Source organism: Cupressus sempervirens, chromosome 6 (assembly GCF_028749045.1).
Source record: "Cupressus sempervirens isolate cs-2001-9-10 chromosome 6, ASM2874904v1, whole genome shotgun sequence".
NCBI lineage: Eukaryota > Viridiplantae > Streptophyta > Pinopsida > Cupressales > Cupressaceae > Cupressus > Cupressus sempervirens.
In genome coordinates this window covers 129164892-129175333 of record NC_143123.1, presented here as the reverse complement: position 1 = coordinate 129175333, position 10442 = coordinate 129164892, and the positions used below count along the sequence as shown (strand labels likewise).

General features: G+C 35.0%; 1 protein-coding gene across 2 annotated transcripts; it reads left to right on the top strand.

Annotated features, from left to right (window-relative positions):
- Window positions 1-2770: 2770 nt before the first annotated feature.
- LOC149551565 (2-methylpropanoate--CoA ligase CCL4-like) lies at window positions 2771-6372 on the top strand. 2 transcript variants are annotated; one of them, XM_089787065.1, is made up of 3 exons: window positions 2771-3035; window positions 3141-3372; window positions 4504-6372. In XM_089787065.1, the coding sequence occupies exons 2-3, from the start codon at window positions 3175-3177 to the stop codon at window positions 5968-5970; spliced, it is 1665 nt and encodes a 554-aa protein (XP_089643191.1). In that variant the 5' UTR covers window positions 2771-3035; window positions 3141-3174; the 3' UTR covers window positions 5971-6372. The 2 variants fall into 2 exon arrangements, with proteins under 2 accessions (XP_089643191.1, XP_089643192.1); XM_089787066.1 differs by lacking the exons at window positions 2771-3035; window positions 3141-3372 and adding an exon at window positions 4172-4292.
- Window positions 6373-10442: the final 4070 nt, after the last annotated feature.

The following is a 10442-nucleotide window of genomic DNA, read 5'->3' as shown; positions in this document are numbered from 1 at the left end:
CAAACAAACAAGCGTGTCTTCCCTTGGGAGAACCTTGTACCATTTCTCTTGCTTCAATTTCTTGGTGATCGTGGATGTCGAGATGTGCACTATCTATGCTGCCCAAAGATTAAATTATTTTTTTATTCGTAGATAGATGTGAATGATATATTAAATAAAATTAATTTTTTAATTTAAAACAATTAACAAGTTTATCTTACATTTATTTAATAATGTTCAACATTTTAATAATACTATATGAAAAAATATATTGTTAAATTAAATTAGTTCAAAACTTAATATTTTTTTTGTTAAAATAAATTAGTTCATTAAAATATTAATTAATACAAAATACCAATTTAAACTTTTATAAGTCTTTTGTTTCTAAATTTTATAAAAAACACTTTAATTCAGTAACTAAATATAATTTAAATTGTAAAATTAAAGAATTATTTATATTAGTTTTTAAATTTTTCATATAAATTATTTTAGATTTTATTAAAAATAAAATATATCAATCATTTATTTTAAAATAAAATTATAAATATTAAAACTTAGATATTTTTCACATTTACTCACATCAGCATACAACTTTTACCAGCTTTGTGCAAGTTGCATATTAGTAGGCGGGAAAATTTAATTGTATGACTAAAAAATTGTCAATATTAACTAAATTTTCAAACTTCACAGAAAAACTATTCAACTTTTTAAAAAAAAACACTATTCAACTTAAAATATTTTCAAACTACATATAAACTATATTTTATTAAACATTTGAACATTGATAAGTAGGAGATGATTTCCACAGCTAGTCAAATTGTGATGTGAATATCAGGATTTAACTGTGTGATTTTTGAGTCAAACTCGATTACCCATGTTTCATGAGTAGTGATTCAACATGAATCCATCTCTCATGAGAATAAATGGAACACTTAACACAGTTAAACCCTGATATTCTCAACAAATTTGAACATGTTTTCGTGTACACATGCTTACAGTTACTAACCCTTGATATGATCTCTAAAGGCAGGGACTCCAGCGCTCAAAGAGCTCTTGTTTATATATATTTCAAATAGACAAATGATTAGATGATTAGTAATATTATATATGATTTATTAAGTTAAAAAATAGATTAGTACACCTTCACATTATTCCAATCTAGCCTCATTAGAGGTATTGGAGAATGTGAACTAGACATTCTTTCTAAATTGCCATTTAAAGACATGGTTAGAACTTTACACGTATAAAGAGAGGACCCCTCCAAATAAGGAAAGGCCAAAGGATGTACCTTTCTTGTTTGACGTTGTAATATAATTTTTTAAATTATATATGTACTGACAGGAAAGTCGTTGACAAGTACGATAAAACCAAAAATATTGGTATAGAGTTATCTGCTGCCAGCTGTTAAATGAATCATTCGAATGTATCTGTATCTGCATCGTTATCCTATGGCAGCAATATATTATTTTAAAATTGTTTAAAGTCCACACTTTGACGGTCCCCCTAGCTGTCATATAACTTTTTTTAATTCAAAATATTGTTTTAATAGATGGAAAAAAAAATTAGAAAATAGATATAAATTAATAATATTTTTAAAAATATTATAAATAAGATTTTAAATTATGTATTTAGAAAATATATATTATGGTTATGTTTTTTTGAGTTTCTTGCTAAGTTGTTTGGTTCTAATTGAATCTATCAAAGGAATCTAACATTATAAAAAATGAAGTGGCTATAAAATAAAATAAAATAATATTTATTTATCGTACATATATAAATAAAATATTTATTTTTGTAACAAATTTTCATGTAGGAGAGTTTTATATTATAAAGAAGATAAACTAGACCATCCAAGTCATCTTGAGCTCAATGACCCTATCACATAAACAAATCTTTGATATTGCCTTCCATACTGGAATATTCCTTCCTTTATGAGTGCTGTTAATTTTATCAATATCTTCATCTACAATTCCTTTGTCCTTTATGAATTGGTGTAGTACTTCAAGTTTCTTTTGGTGTATTAGTGATATATCTAAAACTATTTCATTACTATTGTATTACAATTATATTATAAAATCGTATATCAATTTATCACAATAAAGATTTGTACATTTAATTTTTTTTTAATTCAAATATATTTTTATTAATTGTTCCCATTAATACATATTATATCAGATTTTTCTATATTTGTAAAAAGAATTAGACATTTACTTTATTTATTTGACTATTATGCCAAGAGACATATCAAGTGAAAAAATACTGGTACTTTGTCATTTATTAAAAATTTCAAAATTATTTTTCTAAAAAGAAGAATCTCCTAGATCAAATTAGGAATGATTTTCCACTTGTTAAACATCTAAATTTTAGATTTTTACTTGAAATATAGTTTTAGAGGAAAATTAATTCTTTAAACTTATTTGTAATCATTCATTCCTCTAGGAACTAAAATTTTGAGCTTGAATATACAACACAAGTCATGCAACCCTAACTTAAAAATATTCCACCAAGATGCTCACAAAGAGCCTCAAGTCTTGTTGAATGTAAGGCTCGAAAACATCACAAGGAATTTGGCAATGTGGCCGAAGAGGGGCAGGTGTGAGCCTGTATTAGGTACCTGGATAACCTCCATCAAAAAAACACTTCATCTAAACTAAATTTTTATCTTTATTTCAAATTAAAATGTAAAGTTCAATTAAATAATCTAAATTTCACTATTTAATTATAACATTATACCATAAACAACATTTAAAAAATGATTCGTATTTCAAAATATTTAACCAATTTCTAAGTTATCGGGGTTGAAAGTTGACGAATTCTGTCTTAACCGATTTTGCGACAGTTGTGCACGATAAGCTTTGTTAATATTAGAGGCGAGATTGTTGCAGAGCTGTACAGGTTTTCCATATTCATGCTATAACTTAAGCCCTACAAAGAAGGAAGAGTAAGCTATGCAGAGGACGAAAATGGAGGACAAAATTCAGATCCAGTGCACAAAATAAGACGATCCAGCACAGTTGAATAAGCAGAGCTGTTGACAGAAGGGAGAAGCCGAACAGGTCTGAAAGAACAAATATTCTTTTATGATTATTGCAGATACAGTTTCACTTTTAAGCAATTCAATTCCTTTGGTCTGTAATTGATTCAAAAATCTCCGGATTAAGTGGAGAGGATATCCGCCTGCTGCGACTGGAGCAAATGGAGGAGTTGAAGCGCTGCCCTGCAAATTACCCACCCTTCACTCCAATCGGCTTTGTTGAGAGGGCTGCCATTGTCTACAGCGATTGCACATCTGTTGTCTACAACACCACTCGCTTCACGTGGTCTCAGACCTTTAAACGCTGCCGCCAATTGGCCTCTGGTCTAGCTTTGCGCAATATTTGTCGCGGGGATGTGGTAAGGGATTTTCCAGTTTTTGCTGTTTCTGCTTTGGATGTGATTTCATGATATCCTTGTTGTCTTTAAGATTCTGACTTTAAGTGATAAGTGAGGGTTTCAAATTTGTGATCTTTTCATGAAGTGGATGTAAATTTTTTTTTAGTTTGTTGATTTTTGAAAGTCGATTCGAGTTTTAGGTTTCTCAGATTTACTTATTCCGCTGTCGAATGCGATTTTTTAAGATTCTTGACTGTAAATGTAAGGGTTTCAATTTGTAATTTTTTCAGGAAGTGGATGTAAATATTTTTGAGTTTGTTGATTTTTTATAAGCCGATTTCGAGTGTAAGGATTCCCACTGAATATATGTAAGGGTTTCATAGGTAATTTTAATGTTGATTAAAGTTTCTCTGTTTTTTTCAGTCTTTCTTAAGATTCTGACTGTAAAATTTAACAAGTTTTCAAATGGATGTAAAGGTTTTTAAATTTTTTTTTTCTTAGACGTCAATTTAAGTTTAACATTTCTTAGTTTTGCTTGCTCTGCGTTGAGATGTGATATTGAGATTTTGAGGTTTGATTTCATGTCATTTGTTTTCATTTTGAGATAAATGGATTTAATATTATCAGTTAAATGGATGTTATTGAAAGAGAGGTCACAAGTTCAAATCTTACTGGGGGTAGGGTATGTACGCCTAGTTTGTAGTGCCAAGCGCCTCTTGAAAAAAAGTACGAGGTAGTCCCATATCACTGTCACCATATGTAAACCCAAAAACTATGGCATAGTGTCGTGGACTATAAACCACCTTTCCTTTCCTTTTTTATCAAATGTCCTTTCCAATCTAAGATTCTTTAATTTTGCTTGTTCTAGTTTGGAAAGTGATTTCATGTTATCTTTTTTATTTCACCAGAAGGTTTTCATGTGAAATCTTTGCATAAAAGGGGTAAGGATTTTTATTGTGTTATTCAAATATGGATTCGAGTTTCAGATTTCTCAGTCCTGCTTGCTCTGCCTTACTATACTTCTCGTTAGCCTTCAGAAGATTTGGAATGTAGATTTTAACGAAGTGATTTAATAGGAACTCCTCTCATAAAACAGATGTAAAGATTATTACTATTTAAAATTTCGATTCAAGTTGATCAGAACCTGTGCAGGTTTCTGTAGTAGCCCCAAATATTCCTGCCATGTACGAGATGCATTTTGCAGTTCCGATGGCCGGGGCGGTCCTCAACAATCTGAATACCCGCTTGGATGCTCGCACAATGGCGGCACAACTGAGCCACTGCGAACCAAAGATTATAATTGCAGATTACCAATTTCTGAGTTCGGTGAATGAAACCCTAAGTTTACTAAAGCACAAACCTATTCTGGTAGTAATCGAGGAAATGGAAAGCGGCAAAGAAATTGGGAACGGCTCTGTCCTAACCTACGAAGGGCTGCTCAGAGAAGGGGACCCGGAATTCGAGATCCGATGGCCGGAAGACGAGTGGCAAGCGGCAGTTCTGAATTACACATCGGGCACGACATCCGCTCCAAAGGGTGTTGTGCAGTCACACAGGGGAATCTATGCCATGGCTCTGGATAATCTGACAATGTGGCAGATGGGAAGGCGTCCGGTTTATCTCTGGACGCTGGCAATGTTTCACGCTAATGGCTGGTGTTTGCCCTGGACATTGGCCGCCGTGGGAGGGATAAACATTTGCCTGAGGAAATTCGACGCCAAAACAATCTTCGACTCAATTGCCGAGCACAATGTCACGCATATGTGCGGCGCGCCGGTTGTGCTGAGCATGATGGCGAATGCAGATCCGGCTGATCGGAAAAAACTGTCTCACCGGGTAGAGATCCTCACGGCCGGAGCCCCTCCGCCCGCTGCAATTTTGTGGAAAATGGAAGAGCTAGGGTTTTCGATTACGCACGGCTATGGCCTCACGGAAACGGCCGGGCTGGTGGTTTCCTGTGCCTGGAAAACGGAATGGGATGGGCTTCCGGGGAAAGAAAAAGCTCGGCTTAAGTCGAGACAGGGGGTGAGGAATTTAAGCCTGGCGGAAGTCGATGTGAAGAATCCGGTGACCATGGCTGCTGTGGCGAGAGATGGCGTTCAGATGGGGGAAGTTATGATGCGAGGAGCGAGCATGATGAAGGGCTATCTGAAGAACGAGGGTATGACTGCCAGTGCTATGGAAGGTGGGTGGTTTCGAACTGGTGACGTTGCTGTTGTGCACCCGGATGCGTATATAGAGATCAAAGACCGGTCTAAGGATGTGATTATTTCTGGCGGGGAGAATATCAGCAGCGTGGAGGTTGAATCGGTTCTGTACTCGCATCCTTCTGTTGTGGAGGCGGCTGTTGTGGCCAGGCCTGATCCGTTTTGGGGGGAGACGCCATGTGCTTTTGTTAGTGTCAAGAAACATAGCGGAGAAGGTAACATGGAAGTTTTGTCCGAGGCAGAGATTATTGAATTCTGCAGAAAGCACCTTGCCCATTTCATGGCGCCCAAATCTGTGGTGTTCTTGCCCGAGCTCCCCAAGACTTCGACTGGCAAGATCCAGAAATTTGTTCTGAGAGAAATGGCTAAAAACTTGCCTAATTCTTCCTCTCAAATTAGAAGCAAAATCTGAAGAAAAAGAAACTGGTAGCACAAGTGAAGGGAATAAACTTTTTGACGGGGGTTTGATTTTAACAAACTTGCAGGGGTGTTCACTCTGATTCCAGGATGCTTATATCTCTTATTTTTTATTATGCTCTCAACTAGTGTAAATACACTGCATTTATGTACAATATTCTTAGTACTGTTGTTTCATGTATGTTGAATCTGTTCTGTAGATTCTTTCGCAAAGTCCATTTCGTTGCAAATCAAGGCTGCAGGTTAATTCCAGGGAAGGAGGGAATACACATTGCCCAGGCGCCTAATTTGTACCATTTCAGGCATATGGCAACAAATGATTCTATTTAGTACCATTAAAAAAACATCTCCCAAATCCAATTTATTGTTCTCTCAATAGAATTATTTTATCTTTGTAGTTGCTTTGTGAATCTAATTACATAAGAATTTTTTATCAGCATTGTATGAACCATTCAGAATGACATAAAATTTGTATCAGCATTGTATGAACCATTCAGAATGACATAAAATAGTTGTAAGATGAGATTGAATTTTTTATATTTATATTCTTATATGTTGTTTCAAGATCAATTTCACCAAGAAGTGCTAAAAATTTTTTTGAAAGAAAAAGTGCTAAGGAAAAAAATGAAAGGAAAGGAAAGAATATGAGAATACTTCGTGGGATTTGAAGTTGTGACTTCTTTTTCAAGATTACAAGTTACCTATCATTAGGCCAACCCTAGTAACCAAACACAATTCAATAACAATAGTTTCCATGGATAATTGACCTTCTAAATTCTAAATGTAAAGTAGCCACAAAAACAGTAACACATGTACCAATAGTTGGTCATTTTTTAGGATTTTTGGTTAGTAGTTAAGTGGGTATTGGGTGGCACTTTGAAATGACCTCTATTTGACTCATCGATGCTTGATGTTCATGTCTTTTGGAAAATCTTTTTTTTTTTTTAAATTTATTTATTGAAGAAAGCTAATAAATTACAAATATAGAGAGCAGCAGACAAGGGCTGCAAAAAAATAAATGACTAACTCAAAACTGGAAGACTATAACAGCTAGCTCATAGGTTGGTAAACCTCTAAGAACAATGACAAGCAGCTTGTAGGCTGGAAAACCATGTTACAAATAGCAATCGTACAAGAGAACCAAGTAACAAACTCTAAAGAACAACAATACATGAGGAACATTATGGTTACACTTGAAACTTAATGAGTTGCTGGAGTTGTCTAGAACATTTCATCTCACTAGCATGGAGTTGCAGCACCTGATATTTAATTTCATCCAATTGTCTTTGGTGCCTGACATGATTCTACTACTTAGTCTTCTTAGTCTTCAGCTGTGAACAAAGAAAAACTAATTCATACAAGATATCTGAATAAAACATAAGGATATCTATTTCCTGTTGTAGATACTGGTTAGAAAATATTGCTCGACATCTACTTTTCCAAATATGTAGCAATATGCATTGTCTCATAGAGTCTGCAACCACGTTCTTACAAAGACCAAGCCCAAAAATTGCTTCCCTCCAGCTTAAAATATGATAAAAAACGGACGGAAAGCGCTAAAACATAATATTCCATTTAACTTTCGCTCGAGGACAACTCCAAAAGATATGTTTTAAATTTTCAGATCTACGACAAAACGGACACAAAGGAGCTTGTATAGACAAAAACATCAATTTATCCCCAACTAGCAACTTTTGATGTAAAATCTTCCAAGACAAAATTTGTGCATTTGCCTCAACTTTAGATTTCCAGATTTGAGAGCTCAAGTTACACCATTTCCTTTCGGTAAACCTGCACCTCTATTTATTGTTTAGACGAGGATTTAACCTCAAACATGGAAGAATGTGTAAATAGATTTTTTTAAGAGGAAAACAAGAAAAGGGAAAACATCCCAGCCTCTGCCAATCCTTGAAGACACTGCAGCTTCATCATGAGTTCCATAGGCACCAATGACCTAACAAAAATAAAAAACCCTTTAATCTTGTTATTTAAATTGAAGCGATTCTTTGTAACTTGCCAACTTACCCAATCAAAAAAGTTGAAATCTTAGACATCATTAAAGCTGTGAACCCGTTTCTTGAAAAGGTACATAGCATGCTTAGGAAAGATGACTGCCAATGGCTGTCCCTGATATTGAATAAGTTTGTTCCACCAAATAGAGGAATTGGCAAAGCTGAAACCATGCTGTAATGAGTTTCTTCTCCAATCCAAACAACTGCAAACAATCCTCTAAGCCTTCCAAATGGATTGTAAAGGAAAGGAACCTTTGAGACGAAAGAATGGAGCAAGTAAGATCTTGTCCAACCATCCCACATTATGCCACTTATTGTTCCTGTTAGCAAGAGAAATCCTGTTCCTCACCAATATCTTCCAAGGTTCATCTCCGGAAATAGCTCTAGCAATCCATTTAGAAGCTAAACAAATACCTTGAGTCTTAGGGTCCAAAAGTCCCATCCCACCTCCATGTTTTTGTTGGATATAATGAAGCCATGAAGATGACCTAAAACCGACCTTCCCATCCCAATTAGTCCACAAGAACTGATGGATGAGTTTGTTGAGGTCCTCATAACATTTTTTAGAAGGCATCCAACAAGAAGAGTAATAAACATGTGATGCTAAAAAAATTCTATTAATCACTTGAATTTTACCAGCTAATGAGAGATATCTATTGCCCCAATTAAAATTTTTATTCTTCAACTTTGTGAGAAACCAATCCCACATGTCACGTAGAGAAACCCCTAACCCAAAGGGAATGCCAAGATAGCGTGTAATCTGCCCATGCTTAATGAGTTTCCACTGATTAGGAATCCATGCTGGAATTGGGTTAGGCTGGATCATCAGAAACTCGGTCTTATGATGAGCTAGTCTGGAACCTGAAACTAAGCAATACAATTCCAAAACCTCCATCACATTGTTAATTTCAGATTCAGAATTTTGTACAAACAACAGGCTGTCATCAGCGAAATGTGAGTTGATTACCACATAATTATTAGGAATAGCAATGCCCTTAATTAGCCCCATGTGATTATATTTTTGCAAAAGATATCCTAGAGCATCAACAGCTAATACATAAAGAAAAAGAGATAGAGGACAACCTTGTCTTATCAAATGTTCCAAAGGAAATGGGTTAGATAAAGAATTATTGATGCTTAGTTGTGCATTTGCATCGGTAAATAACATTTGGACATGCTTACAAATTTTCGGGCCAAACCCCATCCATTGCAACATCTTTATAATGAAGCCCCATCTCATTCTATCATAGGCTTTATCAAAGTCCAGCTTGACCAGCAATGCATCTTGTTGATATTGTTGAGCCCATTCACATGTCTCCTAAGCTAACATTAAATTATCCAATATGAATCTACCACCCAAAAAGCCAGTTTGTTCAAGACAAACTGTCATCATGGCCACTGGTTTTATCCTAGTAGCCAATGCCTTCGCAATAATTTTATAGGAAGTGTTTAGCAAAGTAATAGGACGCCAGCCGGATATGTAATCTATATTTTTTCCTTTAGGAAAGAGCTTAATCAAGCCTCTATTAATCGTTGGGCCCAAGGAAACTTCATTAATAGCTTCTAAATAAACCAAATAGAAGTCCTCCTTAATATGCTACCATAAGGTTTGATAAAATTCAATTGATAAGCCATCCATGCCTAGGCTTTTATTGGGAGCCATAGAGAAAACAACATGTTCTAAATCATCCATAGAGAGGTCTCGATCAATGCATCTACTATAATCTTGTTCCACCTTCTGCGGAATGACATCTTCAAGCATATCTTCTAAAATTAAATGTACATCCTGCCAATTTTTATCCTCTCTAAAGAGATTCTCATAAAAACCCTGAAATATATATTTTATTTCTTCTGGATTAGAATGTAGTTGTCCATCATCGTCAAATATAGGGCCTATGAACTCCTTTCTATGTTTGTAATTGAGGTATTGAAAAAAGTACTTGGAGCCTTTGTTACCTTCTTAATACCAATGCAATCTAGCTCTAATTTTAGCTCCTTGCCCCTTATAATTATCAAGATTTTGTAGTTGAGATTCACTAGAAGCTATGGCAGCTTGGATAACTATGTTGTTAGGATTAGACGCTAAAATTTTTCTATTTAGCTCCAATTTCCCTTGTAAAGATTTTTCTTTCCTTCTATGCTGCCATGCCAATCTTCTACAAAATAAGTGCAAAAATTTAGCACACTTAGAGATAGCTAATTGCCACCATTCTCTATATGACTCCCCATCTCTCGGTCTAGGGAAAGAGTTTCATAACCCCACCAATGCATCAACACAGGATGTGATTTTTAGATGTGAGGTGTTAAGCTTAAAAGGTAGCTGCAAATTAAAAACTGTGGAATTATCTTTAGCAACCGTACAAATGATAGGAAAATGATCTGAAAGTGTAGTGGTGTAATCTACCCTCAAAACACAACTACTAGCATCTTGGATTACTTGTAGGTGAGGAGAGAT

What these genes read in the sequence shown, in the direction of transcription:
- LOC149551565 (XM_089787065.1), top strand. Translation starts at nt 3,175, where the DNA reads ATGGAGGAGTTGAAGCGCTGCCCTGCAAATTACCCACCCTTCACTCCA. An exon ending in ATATTTGTCGCGGGGATGTG is followed by an intron (nt 3,373 to 4,503) that starts GTAAGGGATTTT and finishes GAACCTGTGCAG; the next exon opens with GTTTCTGTAGTAGCCCCAAA.